Here is a 16,746-nt window from a genome sequence, read left to right as displayed (position 1 = left end):
AATGCAAGAGGGAATGTACAGGGACTCTCTGTAACAAACTAGAAAGACCATACTAGCAGAAAGGGCAAGCTCTGGGTTCCCTGCAAGAGACCTTGCCTTTATATATGACTGGAGAAGACACCTGACATTAACCTTGGGTCTCATGCATGTGTACATGTACCTGCATACACATATGTCCACATGTATGCACACCACACATCCACATACATATATGACCAAGTGCATAGATTCCATGGCTCTAAATGCTTTTGCTTCTTTTCGGAACACTCTGACTCAAGGCTTTACTCTGAGCTGACAATTGATCCTGCTTGGAGAAATTGACCCTGTGCCCTAGACATCCAGGGTCTCCTCCTCTGATGGACATGCCCCAATGAGCAAACCTGTTAGTGATGCATAGATAAAGCTATGTACAGCTGCCATGCTGTGGCATGAAGGGAATCAACAGATAAAGAAAACAATTAGTCAAAAGCAGTGATTAAAGCATGGGCAATTAACCAGTGGTTACATAACTGCAAAGCATGTTTTTACCATTACCCCCAGAAGCCATTACTTGCTAATAGCTCCTCAGCAAGGGATGGGCTAAATGAGCCCCTCCTCCATCAATGTTGGAACTTTGTATAGGTAACAGCTGTTGTGAATTTAAGTGTATCAACCATGGAGTGTGTTAAAGACAGCATTCCATAGAGGTCCCTTACATCTTCCTTTTATCTTATTTCCTCCTATTCTTTTGTGATAATCCCTGAGTTTTGGAGGGGGTGATACAGATGTTCTGTGTATACCTAAGCATTAAAAGTTATTCTCAGAATTTTAACTAGTTATGGGTCTCAGCAAGAACTGCTGTCTGCTGTAAAATGTGGTATCTTACCAAGGCTGAAAGTATATTACTCTTATATTTTAATTGTAAATAAGTGTTTCATTATGGGTATTCATATCATTCAAAATAAGAGGTTTCATTGTTTAATTCTGGCAGAGGCATTTCGAACTGTTGTCCTACATGTGAATACATAGGTCCCAGTGATATGAATATAAAATATATCCTAAACCCTAAATCTAGTTCCTGTATGACTCATGACTTAACTTCTCTCCTAATCTAATTGCAGCCTTGAGCTCTGCTCTGCTAAGGTGCACTCTTAACTTCACTATCACCAACCTACCCCACACGAATGACATGTGGGTCCCAGGATCAGCCAAGTTCAATAAAGTGGAGAAAATCCTGAAGCTCCTGGTAAGATTTTTGCCCATCTCTCTTACCTCACCTAGTCTATCATCTTTGGTCCTGTTTGCTCACTTCAGCCATACCTGCCCCCTGATTTCCTAAACTCATGCACTAAAACTCCATCCAGTTCTCTTTCTTGTTTTATCTACCATTAGATACCCACATCCTACATGTCACACTCAATGGTACCTTGATTACCTACTTAAGACTCAACTACACCATTCATCTTCCTCCACCCTTAACTGGCTCACTGATGCCACCATTCGCTCACTATATCTCTGCCTCCTTGCCTCATTCACTGTTATACCTTCTGCCTCTTGCAGCACAGCCTACCTGTCTCTAGTTCTAGTCACTGATAGTTGGCCCACCTACTCTATCCACACTCATATCCCTCTGTTACTATCCCAACTAATGCTCACTTAGATTACTTTTATAATATCTATTGAGCCTCTACCTGCCTTTTCCCATCCCTTCTCACCTCTTCTTGCCCTATCTAAAGATTACACTACCTACTACCTACTTGTCCAACCAATTTACTAAAGCCCTACCCACTACCTCCCTGTCTTGGTCTGCCATTTATTTCTACCCATATTTCTCCTGTGACCTTCCATGGTACCCTGCTTACCACTTCTATCCCTACCTACTTCTCTTGCTTTTTCCACTGGTGACTTGCTCCCTCCCTTATCCTATTTATTGTTGTCCCATCCACCTAATCCTAACATACCACGGTTTTACTTGCCCCATCTATTCACAAAGGCCCTACCCACAACCCCCTTTTGCCCCACCTATGAATGTTTACTTATATTCTGCTCCCAGTCCACCTATCCCCTTCTTATCATTTCCACTTATCACTTGTCCATGAATTCAAGACTTGTTCACCTCCCTTTCCCCACCTTTTTTACTGGTACCTACCACATCTGTCTTGCTATATTTTGCTTCACCTACTTTTCCCAGCCTTGGTTACCTCTCTTTTGCTTCAACAACTTATGACCTGACTACCCACTCTATCCATGCCTACATACTCTATCCATGCCTACATACTTTGCCTTTACCATTGGTGACCTACCCACCTGTCCTTGCCTTACCCAGAGTTATAGGTCCCACCCACCTACTCTTGCCATACCATTGTCCTGATTCCCAGCCCATTCACTACAGCCCTCCTCCAATCTAATACTGCCTTTGCCTCTCTCTTATACTTCATTCTGATGTCTGCTCAGATCTCTCATATTACATCAGTACTATGTCCACCCATCCCATCCTTTCTACTTTTCTCTTCCTATACCCACTGGTACTTGTTCCAGCTCTCTGATCTCCACTCATACCTCCATTACCACACTCATTGAATGACCCTGTACTCACTCTAGCGCACTTGCCATCCTTCCCACTTACTTTTATTACCTACCACTGGTTTATACCACATTCTTATTTTCACACTTATGAATGCCCTTGCTACAAATTCTAATTGGTCTATATTTCTACTGCCTCTCTCACCCATCCAATCTCACAAACATCTTCCCTTACGACACATAGTGTTTCTAGTATAACACTTCTTTTTCTCTTGCCCCTCCCACTTTTCCCTACTCAGACCATTAACTGGACCTTCTCTCTTCTTCACAGCTTAAACCCTTGTTCCAAAATACCCATGTTGGCCTGCTGTATTCTGGTTGCAGACTGACATCACTCAGGTGAGACCTATAGAGGTGACCACCCAGAAAGACATGGTAGAGTTTCCATACTTACTTCTCTATGCCTAGGTCTTTTTGTTCTCAGCCTTTTTGCATTCCCTGAGTTAGGCCTGATTCTATTTTCTTTGTCTTATGAACTTTAATCTTCCAAAGTATATATATTAGTTTCTATCACTGAAACAAACAAAACATAATGAGAAACCCTGAAATAATAAGCTCACATTGAAAAGGTGTTTTTGTTTGACACATCCAGGTTTACAAAAATTCAGTATGTATCTGAGCATGACCTTGAACTTCTGATACGTTTGCCTTTACCTCTTGAATACTGGGATTACAGATGCATGATACCAGGCCCAGTGAGTGTCGTGCTAGAGTGATGGCACACTGAACCTCATGAACTAGCACTCTACCGACTGGGCTATATCACAAACCTAAGAGAAAGTTTAGTTTTGATCACAGATTTAGAGCTACCTCTGTCTACAATTAGGTAGATCCTTGCTTTTGGTTAGTGGAGTGGCAACAGAGTTAAATTGAACACATCCAGACCCAAAACAAAAGAAAGAAACAGGCTAGAGTCCTACAGTTTCCTTGAGAACACACCCCTAAATAATCAAAAAACCTCACATTTAGCCCCTCCTCTCCAGCAATTCACACTTCCCAGAAGCACCACCATAGGTACCATGCTTTTGCAGTGTGAACATCTAGAGAATATATAAGATTTAATATTGCACAGTATTTCATGATAACTTCTTTGGATATTCTTTCCAAGGAATCACAACTACTCCTATACCCTTAATTGAAGACCAGTCTTCCTCTAATCTAGAAAGTCATCCACTTCAACTAACCATACAGCTTTGCAAGGAATGCATTTTGGTGGTAAAAGAGAAAGTAGAAACCTACTAAGCCAATTGAATCATCCAAATCAATCTCGATGATCAGTGGAGTAACAGATGTCACAGACATTGGTCCTCACACAGTACTTCTTAGAAATAACATGGAAATAAAACCTGGAAATTACAAATAAAATAAGGGATATGCCCTATCCTCTATAAGAGATGCTCAGCTGGCAAACACAGAAGTGGATTCTCACAGTCATCTATTGGATGGAACACAGGGCCCCCAATGGAGGAGCTAGAGAAAGTACCCAAGGAGCTAAAGGGGTCTACAACCTTATAAGTGGAACAACAATATGAACTAACCAGTACACCGGAGCTTGTGTCTCTAGCTGCATATGTATTAGAAGATGGCCTAGTCAGCCATCATTGGGAAGAGAGACCTCCTTGGTCTTGCAAACTTTATATGCCTCAGTACAGGGGAACACCATGGCCAAGAAGGGGGAGTGGGTGGGGAGGGGAGTGGACGGGAGGGTTTGGGGGACTTATGGGATAGCATTGGAAATGTAAATGAAGAAAATACCTAATTAAAAAAAGAGTAAAAAGAAAAGAGAGAGATATGCTCTACAGCCTTTAAATATAGTCTGAGGGAAAGGGGTAGCTAGGGCACAGAGTCGGCTGACACCCGCCAGCTACCCACGACACCCGCCACGGGATCTTAAGACTTCTGGTGAGGGGGACACAGCATCTGCTCCAATCCAATCGCGAGGGACCTGAGACTGCATTAGTTAGGGAAGCAGAAAACCTGACCTGAGTAGGGGGACAAGCACCTTCCGGTCAGACCAGCACAGGGTTGCTAGGGCACAGAGTCAGGTGACACCCGCCAGCTACTCACAACACCAGCCACAGGATCTTAAGACTTCAGGTGATCCGATCACCTGCCCTGCCAGAGGACAGGTCTCTGCCCGGCCCAGGAGCCCTTTGCCTCAGGATCAGCGGGAGCCATCTTGGTTTCGGGACTCTGCTGAACTTAGTCTGCACAGATGAGAGTGCACCACAGAAGCTGACAGCTTCTGGGATAGGCGGGAGCTACAGAGCCTCTGAGGCAGCACCCTTTTCGGGCTCCAGACATCCGGCCACCCTCCCGGCCAGAGGACAGGTGTCTGCCCAGCCTGAGAGCCCTTGGCCTCAGGATCTGCGGGAGCTATCTTGGTTCCGGGACTCCACCAAACTTAGGAACTTAGTCTGCACAGGTGAGAGTGTGCACCACAGAACCTGGCAGCTTGTGGGACAGGCAGGAGCCACAGAGCCATTGAGGAAGCGCCCTTTTCGGGCCCTAGACATCCAGCCACCCTCCAGGCCAGAGAACAGGTGTCCAGCTGGCCCGGGAGCCCTTTGCCTCAGGACAGGTGGAAGCCAACTTGGTTCCCGGACTCCGCTGAACTTAGTCTGCACAGGTGAGAGTGTGCACCACAGAAGCTGACAGCTTCTGGGACAGGCGGGAGCCACAGAGCTACTGAGGCAGCACCCTTTTCGGGCCCCAGACATCCGGCCATCTTCCTGGCCAGAAGACAGGTGTCCACCCTGCCCGGGAGGCTTTTGCCTCTAGATTGGTGGTAGCCATCTTGGTTCCGGGACTCCACCGAACATAGTCTGCACAGGTGAGAGTGTGCACCACACAAAATGACAGCTTCTGTGATCTGCCAAAGCAACACAACTTCTGGGAAAGGTCGTGTTTTGGGTCTTCATCTTCGGCCAGGAGGAGGTCCAAACACCAGATATCTGTGCACCTTACCTGTAAGAGGAGAGCTTGCCTGCAGAGAGTGCTCTGACCACTGAAACTCAGAGGAGAGAGCCTGTCTCCCAGGTCTGCTGATAGAGGCTAACAGAATCACCAGAAGAACAATCGCTAAACAGAGACAACTATAACAACTAACTCCAGAGATTACCAGATGGCGAAAGGTAAATGTAATAATCTTACTAACAGAAACCAAGACCACTCACCATCATCAGAACCCAGGACTCCCATTTTGCCCAGTCCAGGGCACCCCAACACACCGGAAAAGCTTGACCCGGATCCAAAAGCATATCTCATGATGATGGTAGAGGACATCAAGAAGAACTTTAATAACACACTTAAAGAAATACAGGAGAACACTGCTAAACAGGTAGAAGACATTAAAGAGGAAGCACAAAAATCCCTTAAAGAATTGCAGGAAAACAAGACCAAATAGGTGGTGGAATTGAATAAAACCATCCAAGACCTATAAAGGGAAGTAGACACAATAAAGAAAACCCAAAATGAGGCAACGCTGGAGATAGAAACCCTAGGAAACAAATCTGGAACCATAGATGCAAACATCAGCAACAGAATACAAGAGATGGAAGAGAGAATCTCAGGTGCAGAAGACTCCATGGAGAACATCGGCACAACATCAAAGAAAATACAAAATACAAAAAGATCCTAACTCAAAACATCCAGGAAATCCAGGACACAATGAGAAGACCAAACCTATGGATAATAGGAGTAGATGAGAATGAAGATTTTCAACTCAAAGGACCGGCAAATATCTTCAACAAAATTATAGAAGAAAACTTCCAAAACCTAAAGAAAGAGATGCCCATGAACATACAAGAAGCCTACAGAACTCCAAATAGACTAGACCAGAAAAGAAATTCCTCCCAACACATAATAATCAGAACAACAAATGCTCTAAATAAAGATAGAATATTAAAAGCAGTAAGGGAAAAAGGTCAAGTAACATATAAAGGCAAGCTTATCAGAATTATACCAGATTTTTCACAAGAGACTATGAAGGCCAGAAGAGCCTGGACAGATGTTATACAGAAACTAAGAGAACACAAATTCCAGCCCAGGCTACTATACCCAGCCAAACTCTCAATTACCATAGATGGAGAAACCAAAGTATTCCATGACAAAACCAAATTCACACATTATCTTTCCAGGAATCCAGCCCTTCAAAGGATAATAACAGAAAAAAACCAATACAAGGACGGAAACCATGTACTAGAAAAAGCAAGAAGGTAATCCCTCAACAAACCTAAAAGAAGACAGCCACAAGAACAAAATGCCAACTCTAACAACAAAAATAAAAGGAAACAACAATTACTTTTCCTTAATATCTCTTAATATCAATGAACTCAACTCCCCAATAAAAAAAAACATAGACTAAAGACTGGCTACACAAACAGGACCCAACATTTTGCTGCTTACAGGAAACTCATCTCAGAGAAAAAGATAGACACTACCTCAGAATAAAGGGCTAGAAAACAATTTTCGAAGCAAATGGTAGGAAGAAACAAGCTGGAGTAGCCATCCTAATATCTAATAAAATCGACTTCCAACCCAAAGTCATCGAAAAAGCCAAGGAAGGGCACTTCATACTCATCAAAGGTAAAATCCTCCAAGAGGAACTATTAATTCTGAATATCTATGCTCCAAATACAAGGGTAGCCACATTCATTAAAGATACTTTAGTAAAGCTCAAAGCACACATTGCACCTCTCACAATAATAGTGGGAGACTTCAACACACCACTTTCACCAATGGACAGATCGTGGAAACAGAAACTAAACAGGGACACAGTGAAACTAACAGAGGTTATGAAACAAATGGATCTAACAGATATCTACAGAACATTTTATCCTAAAACAAAAGGATATACCTTCTTCTCAGAACCTCACGGTACCTTCTTCAAAATTGATCACATAATTGGTCACAAAACAAGCCTCAACATATACAAAAATATTGAAATTGTCCCATGAATCCTATCAGATCACCATGGACTAAGGCTGATCTTCAATAACAAAATAAATAATAGAAAGCCAACACACACGTGGAAACTAAACAACACTCTTCTCAACGATACCTTGGTCAAGCAAGGAATAAAGAAATTAAGGCCTTTTTGAAGTTTAATGAAAATGAAGCCACAATATACCCAAACTTATGGGACACAATGAAAGCATTTCGAAGAGGAAAACTCATAGCTCTGAGTGCCTCTAAAAAGAAACTAGAGAGAGAAAACATTAGCAGCTTGACAACACACCTAAAAGCTCTAGAACAAAAGGAAGCAAATTCACCCAAGAGGAGTAGACGACAGGAAATAATCAAACTCAGGGGTGAAATCAACCAAGTGGAAACAAGAAGAACTATTCAAAGAATCAACCAATCAAGGAGCTGGTTCTTTGAAAAAATCAACAAGATAGATAAACCCTCAGCCAGACTCACTAGAGGGCACAGGGAAAGTATTCTAATTAACAAAATCAGAAATGAAAAGGGAGACATAACAACAGATCCTGAAGAAATTCAAAACACCATCAGATCCTTCTACAAAAGGCTATACTCAACAAAACTGAAGAACCTGTATGAAATGGACAAGTTTCTAGACAGATACCAGGTCCCATATCCCCTAAAGAAATAGAAGCAGTCATTAATTGTCTCCCAACCAAAAAAAGCCCAGGACCAGATGGGTTTACTGCAGAGTTCTATCAGACCTTCAAAGAAGATCTAATCCCAGTTCTTCACAAACTATTCCACAAAATAGAAACAGAAGGTACTCTACCCAACTCATTCTATGAAGCGACAATTACTCTGATACCCAAACCACAAAAAGACCCAACAAAGATAGAGAACTTCAGACCAATTTCTCTAATGAATATTGATGCAAAAATCCTCAATAAAGTTCTTGCTAACCAAATCCAAGAACACATCAAAACAATCATCCATACTGACCAAGTAGGTTTCATCCCAGGGATGCAAGGATGGTTCAATATAAGGAAACCCATCAACGTAATCCAGTATATAAACAAACTCAAAGACAAAAACCACATGATCATCTCGTTAGATGCTGAGAAAGCCTTTGACAAAATCCAACACCCATTCATGGTAAAAGTCTTCGAAAGATCAGGAATTCAAGGCCCATACCTAACCATGATAAAAGCAATCTACAGCAAACCAGTAGCCAACATCTAAGTAAATGGTGAGAAGCTGGAAGAAATCCCACTAAAATCAGGGACTAGAAAAGGCTATCCACTCTCTCCCTACCTATTCAACATTGTACTTGAAGTCCTAGCCAGAGGAATTAGACAAAAAAGGAGATCAAGGGAATACAAATTGGAAAAGAAGTCAAAATATCACTCCTTGCAGAGGACATGATAGTATATATGAGTGACCCTAAAAATTCCACCAGAGAACTCCTAAGCCTGATAAACAGCTTCAATGAAGTAGCTGGATGTAAAACTAACTCAAGCAAGTCAATGGCCTTTCTGTACACAAAGGATAAAGAGGCTGAGAAAGAAATTAGGGAAACAACACCCTTCTCAATAGTCACAAACAATATAAAATACCTGGGCATGACTCTAAGAAAGTGAAAGATCTGTATGACAAGAACCTTAAGTCTCTGAAGAAAGAAATTAAAGAAGATCTCAGACGATGGAAAGATCTCCCATGCTCATGGATTGGCAGGATCAACATTGTAAAAACAGCTATCTTGCCAAAAGCAATCTACAGATTCAATGTAATCCCCATCAAAATTCCAACTCAATTCTTCAATGAATTAGAAAGGGCAATCTGCAAATGCATCTGGAACAACAAAAAACCTAGTATAGCAAAAACTCTTCTCAAAGATAAAAGAACCTCTGGTGGAATCACCATGCCTGACCTAAAGCTGTACTACAGAGCAATTGTGATAAAAAACTGCATGGTACTGGTATAACGACAGACAAGTAGACCAATGGAATAGAATTGAAGACCCTGAGATGAACCCACACACCTATGGTCACTTGATCTTTGACAAGGGAGCAAAAACCATCCAGTGGAAAAAAGACAGCATTTTCAACAAATGGTGCTGGCACAACTGGCGGTTATCATGTAGAAGAATGCAAATTAATCCATTCCTATCTCCTTGTACTAAGGTCAAATCTAAGTGGATTAAGGAACTCCACATAAAACCAGAGACACTGAAACTTATAGAGGAGAAAGTAGGGAAAAGCCTCGAAGATATGGGTACAGGGGAAAATTTCCTGAATAGAACAGCAAAGGCTTGTGCTGTAAGATCGAGAATCGATAAATGGGACCTCATAAAGTTGCAAAGCTTCTGCAAGGCAAAAGACACCGTCAATAAGACAAAAAGACCACCAACAGATTGGGAAAGGATCTTTACCTATCCTAAATCACATAGGGGACTAATATCCAATATATATAAAGAACTCAAGAAGGTGGACTCCAGAAAATCAAATAACCCCATTAAAAAATGGGGTTCAGAACTGAACAAATAATTCTCACCTGAGGAATACCGAATGGCAGAGAAGCACCTGAAAAAATGTTCAACATCCTTAATCATCAGGGAAATGCAACTCAAAACAACCCTGAGATTCCATCTCACACCAGTCAGAATGGCTAAGATCAAAAATTCAGGTGACAGCAGATGCTAGTGAAGATGTGGAGAAACAGGAACACTCCTTCATTGTTGGTGGGATTGCAAGCTTGTACAACCACTCTGGAAATCAGTTTGGCGGTTCCTCAGAAAATTGGACATAATACAACCAGAGGATCCAGCAATACCTCTCCTGGGCATATATCCAGAAGATGTTCCAACCGGTAAGAAGGACACATGCTCCACTATGTTCATAGCAGTCTTATTTATAATAGCCAGAAGCTGGCAAGAACCCAGATGCCCCTCAACAGAGGAATGGATACAGAAAATGTGGTACATTTACACAATGGAGTACTACTCAGCTATTAAAAGGAATGAATTTATGAAATTCCTAGGCAAATGGATGGACCTAGAGGGCATCATCCTGAGTGAGGTAACACAATCACAAAGGAACTCACACAATATGTACTCACTGATAAGTGGATATTTTCCCAAAAAACTTCGGATACCCAAGATATAAGATACAATTTGTTAAACGAATGAAACTCAAGAAGAACGAAGACCAAAGTGTGGACACTCTGCTCCTTCTTAGAATTGGGAATAAAACACCCATGGAAAGAGTTACAGAATTAAAGTTTGGATCTGTGACGAAAGGATGGACCATCTAAAGACTGCCATATCCAGGGATCCATCCCATAATCAGCTTCCAAACGCTGACACCATTGCATACACTAGCAAGATTTTGCTGAAAGGACCCAGATATAGCTGTCTCTTGTGAGACAATGCCGGGGCCTAGCAAACACAGAAGTGGATGCTCACAGTCAGCTATTGGATGGATCACAGGGCCCCCAATGGAGGAGCTAGAGAAAGTACCCAAGGAGCTAAAGGGATCTGCAACCCTATATGTGGAACAACATTATGAACTAACCAGTACCCCGGAGCTCTTGACTCTAGCTGCATATGAATCAAAGGATGGCCTAGTCGGCCATCACTGGAGAGGTCCATTGGACTTGCAAACTTTATATGCAAATTATCCCAGTACAGGGGAATGCCAGGGCCAAAAAGTGGGAGTGGGTGGGTAGGAGAGTGGGGGGGGAGTGTATTGGGGACTTTTTGGATAGCATTGGAAATGTAAATGAGGAAAATACCTAATTAAAATAAACAGGATGAAGAAGGAAAGATTATATGTGTTAGGTTCATAACTCAATTGATCACTTCACAATTTCAATGATCTGTTAAAGATAGTATAAACAGGGGCTAGAGAGATGGCTCCATGTTTAAGAGCATTGTTTCCCCCCAGCACTCATATGGCACTCATAACCTCTCTTAACTCCAGCTCCAGAGTATTTGATGTCCTATTTTGACCTTTACACATACCACACAGAGACATATAAGCAAAATACCCATACATAAACTAAAATAAATATTTTTTTAAAAAATAATATAAATATGTATATTTTATATATTTTATATATTATCTTAATATTTTACATATTAAAATATATTCTTATAAAAATAACATTTCTGCATATATCTCAATTAATTTGCATATATGTATAATATATTTGCATATATTAATGTGTGAGTGTGTTGTTTTTTAAGACAGGCCTTCTCTGTGTAGCTAAGGGTATCCTAGAACTCACTCTGTATACCAGGCTGGCCTCCAACTTACAGAGATCTGCCTGCCTCTGCCTCATGAAAGAAAGAAAGAATGAAAGAGAGAGAGAGAGAGAGAGAGAGAGAGAGAGAGAGAGAGAGAGAGAGAGAGAGAGAGAGAGAAAGAAAGAAAGAAAGAAAGAAAGAAAGAAAGAAAGAAAGAAAGAAAGAAAGAAAGAAAGAAAGAAAGAAAGAAAGAAAATGGAGCTTGTTTTCACCAGGGACCTCAGCAGCATCTGTTCAATTGCTTTCTGGAAACAATAACTCCATCAGCAGTCTGTTTCTCTGGCTGACAAAATTACCCTGAAACATTACAGTACATCTGCCTCATATCACACGTTATGTAACATCTAAAACAAACCTTCTGTAGCTATAAAGTGTAAAGTATATGTTCTGTGTGCTTGTCACAATCAACCCAGACAGTCTCACATGTGCAGAAAATGAAGGGAATGAGAGCTGAGGTAAGTCATCCACAGCTGCTACTGGATGTAAAAGACTTCCTGTGTTCCAAAGGGGATCTATTTTGGTTCATTTCTGTTGCATACTATAGATGTATTCTGTATGATTAAATGTATTTAAATATGTTGTCAAATTATGTTTGCAAAAGCTAGAGTAATGATTCATCGACATAATGTGTTTCTTTAGTTTGGAAAATATTGAAAATACAAATAAATCATTTTTCAGTACCTCATTATATATATATATATATATATATATATATATATATATATATATATATATAGTCTGAGGAACATCCAACCATCCCCAATGGTTCGCACACAACAAGGAGTTAATTTTTGCTAGGCACTAGGGTACAGGACAGAGAGATTGCATATTGGGATTATTATGGGTGGCTGTTCTAGATATAGTAGGATATTTAACAGGATTGTATTAGTCAAGTTTCTCCAGGGGAGAAGAACCTATTGGGTGATGCATATTTTCAAAGGGATTTATTAGGTTGATTTACAAGGTTCAAGCTGAGTAGACTAACAATGACACTCTAGAGGGGTGAAGTGCCCAATAACTGTACAGTCTACAATAGTAAATGCCTCAACCATGTACTGAAGGCTGAGAAAATAATTGGAAAGGTATTGGTCTCCAGTCTATGGTTGAAAGCTGAAGAAGCTGGGTTCTAATAGCAAAGAAGGATGGAAGACTAATGCTGATAGGAGCTTCAAAAGGACAATAAAGTTGCTGGCAAATTAGAAAGACTTTCTTATATATGGGTTGCCTAGAAGGTGTAAAACACATTCAGGGTGGCACTTTTACCCCAATAAACCTAATATAACCCCATACATGCCCAGAGGTCTATGTATGAATAATTTGAGTATATGTTAAGTTGACAATATTAACCATAATGTGTATCTCAGAAATCTCCCTAGATACATATATTAATTATTCCATCTTCTCAACCTAAAGCCATGATAACCAAAAATATCCCTTCACATCAACAAATATACTTTGGGGAAGGTGCAACTGGCATGTGTTTTAGAATCATAGAGTTCAGTGTTTCCCTCATATAATTTTCTGAGTGTTTTCAATGTAATAATTATAATCCCCATTGCACCAATGGAAATATCAAAGTTCAAAGAACTTAAAATCTTGTGTATCACTGACAGTTACCAAATAGTGCAGCTAGAGAAAAATATTTTCTACTTAGATCTCATGTCTTTCACGGCCTCTATTTTTTTTAAATGCTATAAAGTTTAATACAAAAAACCCATAATTTTGGAACTCATAAATGTAAATGTCATTATATAGTATTTAAAACTATTAGCAGATTCCTTTTTATCTGACTTTTGCTTCTATTGAAAATTTATAGGATATATTCTGATCATAGTTTCTCCTCCCTGATATTTTCCCATCTCCTCCTCAGCTCCCTACCCATCCAAGTCTATACATTATGTCTTAGTTAGGGTTTTACTGCTGTAGACAGACACCTTGACCAAAGCACTCATAAAAACATTTATTTGGGCCACACCTTTTAATCCTGCCACTCCCTGGGTTGAGCATTTATAAACCATCACACCTTATTTCTCTCTTTATTTGGAAAATAATCAGGCAGATAAAAATCAAATTAACAAATCACTAATCAGCCTATTTATTGCTATCTCCTCTATCTGATCTTCCTAGGCCAAAGAAGGATGGAGAGGCTACCAGAGTAGACATGGTCTGTACTTACCACCCAAACACCACAGGAACTGACCTGGACAGAGAACAATTATACTTGGAACTTGAACAACTCACCCACAACATCACTCAACTAGGTCCCTATAGCCTTGACCAGAATAGTCTCTATGTCAATGGTAAGTTGTGGTCATATGAACTTTTCTGTAACAAATCCCAAACTGTCTCACTCTAAGCATATTCTTTTTTCTCCATATACATTCAAGCCTCCTTACTCTCTGTCATTTGGTTTTTCACTGTAGGTTACACACACCAGACTGCAGTAACCAGCCCCAGCAGTGAGTATTAAAAAAATTCATCACATTACAATTTAGAAGAAGAATGGGTCCCTGATCAGTTTTAAATAAAAGGAAGGAGTCAGGTGTTCAGGCTAGGAAGTCCTTGAAATCGCAGCTCAACGTAGTTGGGTCCATTCTGCCATATTTCTTCTGCAGCAGAGAAACAATATTAAATTATAGTTGGGTCAATGTATAGAAAAATTGGTGAGCAATTTAATAGAAATATAAATGAGACTCTTTTCTAAAGATATCCCCTTTTAATCTCTATAACTTCTCATTTTTCTTGTACATGTGTGTGTAGGAGGGTTGTTGAGTTGTATGTATGTGCCATGTGTCCATATGGGTTCAATTGCATATATTTACATGGTTGTATAGGCCAATCGTTGACCTGGTATGTCTTCCTCTATTATCCTTCACCATATTTTTTTAAGACAGTATCTCTCATTAAACTAGAGCTCACATATTTAGCTAGGCTAGCTAGCTTGAAAACTCCAGTCATCCAACTGCCTCCATCTTCTCCATCTTCCCAGTGCCAGTACTACCAGCCACTTCCCCGTGCCACCACATCCAGATATTTCATGTGTACTGGGGTACAGAATTCGGGTCCTCATGCTTGCAGAACAGTCTTGCCTACTGAACTATTTCCCATAGTTTTCCTTCCTGACCTGAAATGTAGGATGGTTTAACACTGTTGTTTTCAATTAGTGAGACAAGGATACTTAATACTGTATTCTCCAATGAGATGTTGACAAACTCAGGACTATGGCCTCAGGTTCTACCTGCCCTAAATTGATCACCAGGCATGACAAAATGTTCATCTTCTCCTTGTCCCCTACCACTATAGAATCACCCTTGGAGATATTTACCTTCAACTTCACCATCACCAATCTACTATACACAGAGAACATGCAGTCCCCAGGATCCAAGAAATTTAACACCATAGAAAAGATCCTGCAAGGCCTGGCAAGTATCATTTATTTTACTCCTGCTTTGTTTGCTTCACTTCATCCCTGAATCCTCTCTATCACATCTATCTTTCTCCAGCACCCTTCCACAGCCACTCAACCAAACTCTATTACCACACACTTCCCTCAAGAACTATCTGTTGTCTGGTCCCATGTATCTCTCTCTAATTTCCTTGTAGACATCCAACCTACCAAGCTAGTGAACCAAACATCTCTGACTAGCATGCCATTCTCCATCCTATCTAATCTCAACCTTACCTCCTCTGACTCCACTTATCCATCTTCAGCTCTGCCTACCTCATTCTGGCCATCTCTAGAATTCCTCTTCAGGCACCTCTACTGTTCTTCAGCCATGACAGCATACTCCAGGCCCATCCACCTATCTCTATACCCACACTCTCTCCAGCCCTATCACTCTTACCTATAACCTCTTAACTTCAGCACTACCTATCCAGCTGGTTCATCCCAAGTGTGTTCTACTTATGCCTACCAACACTGTGCACCACCAACAGAAGAGCAGTTCACCAAAGGGCAAAAGTTGCCTTTGATTTCCCTGTGCCATTGCTTCACCTTCTATTTTCTTTTCTACAGCTTGGGTCCTTGTTTAAGAACACCAGTATAGGCCCTTTGTACACTGGCTGCAGACTGACTTTGCTCAGGTAAGTCCTTAAAATGTTAACCCTGGGCAGCTCCTGTGCTTTCAGGCCCACCAGTGTGAGCTACTTCCTACCCGTTCTCCCCCAACCCCCAATGTCTTCGTAAGAAACGGCTATTAAGAAATCAGGGGTGTCAAGAAAATGCATCTCTTGATACTACCACTTTCCCTTATAACTGTCCCAAATCACTGCCAAGCCTACCAGTAGAATAAGACACCAACTTTAGGCAAACGTTCCAGATTCTCTTCTTCTTTTCTTTCTTTTACAAAAAGAGGCATTATCTCAGATTCTCAATTCTACTTCTAAAAAAAAAATTCACATACACACATATATACATATATATGTATTTTATTCGCATATAAAGAAAAATAAAATTATGGAAATTGCTGGAAATTTATATTTTTCTATAAAATATGAATACTGTACCAAACTTCCTGTCATTGTTTTACATCCCACAGGACATTTGGTATAATGCTTCTCATGAAAGCATGAAAAACTAAAATCAACCTCAGGAAACCACATAAAATTCTTGAGTATGGTGGCAAGCATTTGTTATCCACTTTTTTTTTTCATTTTTTTATTAGATATTTTCCTCATTTACATTTCAAATGCTATCTTGAAAGTCCCCTATACTCTCCCCCCATCCTGCTCCCTAACCCACCTACTTCTGCTTCCTGGCCTTGGCATTCCCCTGTACTGGGGCATATGATCTTTGAAAGACCAAGGGCCTCTCTTCCCATTGATTGCCAACTAGGCCATCCTCTGCTAGATATGCAACTAGAGACACAGTTCTGTGAGGTACTGGTTAGTTCATATTGTTGATCCTCCTATAGGATTGCCAACCCCTTTAGCTCCTTGGGTACTTTCTCTAGCTC

At 40.7% G+C, this 16,746-nt stretch overlaps 1 protein-coding gene across 1 annotated transcript in view; it reads left to right on the top strand.

The window, feature by feature from the left end:
• The window catches only part of Muc16 (mucin 16, cell surface associated), a 193,892-nt gene that overhangs the window by 106,172 nt on the left and 70,974 nt on the right, over positions 1 to 16,746 (top strand). Inside the window, exons 39-44 of the mRNA XM_085844433.1 lie at positions 1,101 to 1,225; positions 2,834 to 2,901; positions 13,919 to 14,091; positions 14,215 to 14,250; positions 15,095 to 15,213; positions 15,807 to 15,874. Of these exons, the coding sequence (XP_085700559.1) occupies positions 1,101 to 1,225; positions 2,834 to 2,901; positions 13,919 to 14,091; positions 14,215 to 14,250; positions 15,095 to 15,213; positions 15,807 to 15,874 (589 nt within the window). The remainder of the gene's footprint in view (positions 1 to 1,100; positions 1,226 to 2,833; positions 2,902 to 13,918; positions 14,092 to 14,214; positions 14,251 to 15,094; positions 15,214 to 15,806; positions 15,875 to 16,746) is intronic.

The sequence above is a fragment of the Mus caroli genome, unplaced genomic scaffold (assembly GCF_978045245.1).
Source record: "Mus caroli unplaced genomic scaffold, Mus_caroli_1 scaffold_11, whole genome shotgun sequence".
Lineage (NCBI taxonomy): Eukaryota > Metazoa > Chordata > Mammalia > Rodentia > Muridae > Mus > Mus caroli.
Note: the sequence above shows the minus strand (reverse complement) of the source record. Positions and strands in the feature narration are given on the sequence as shown.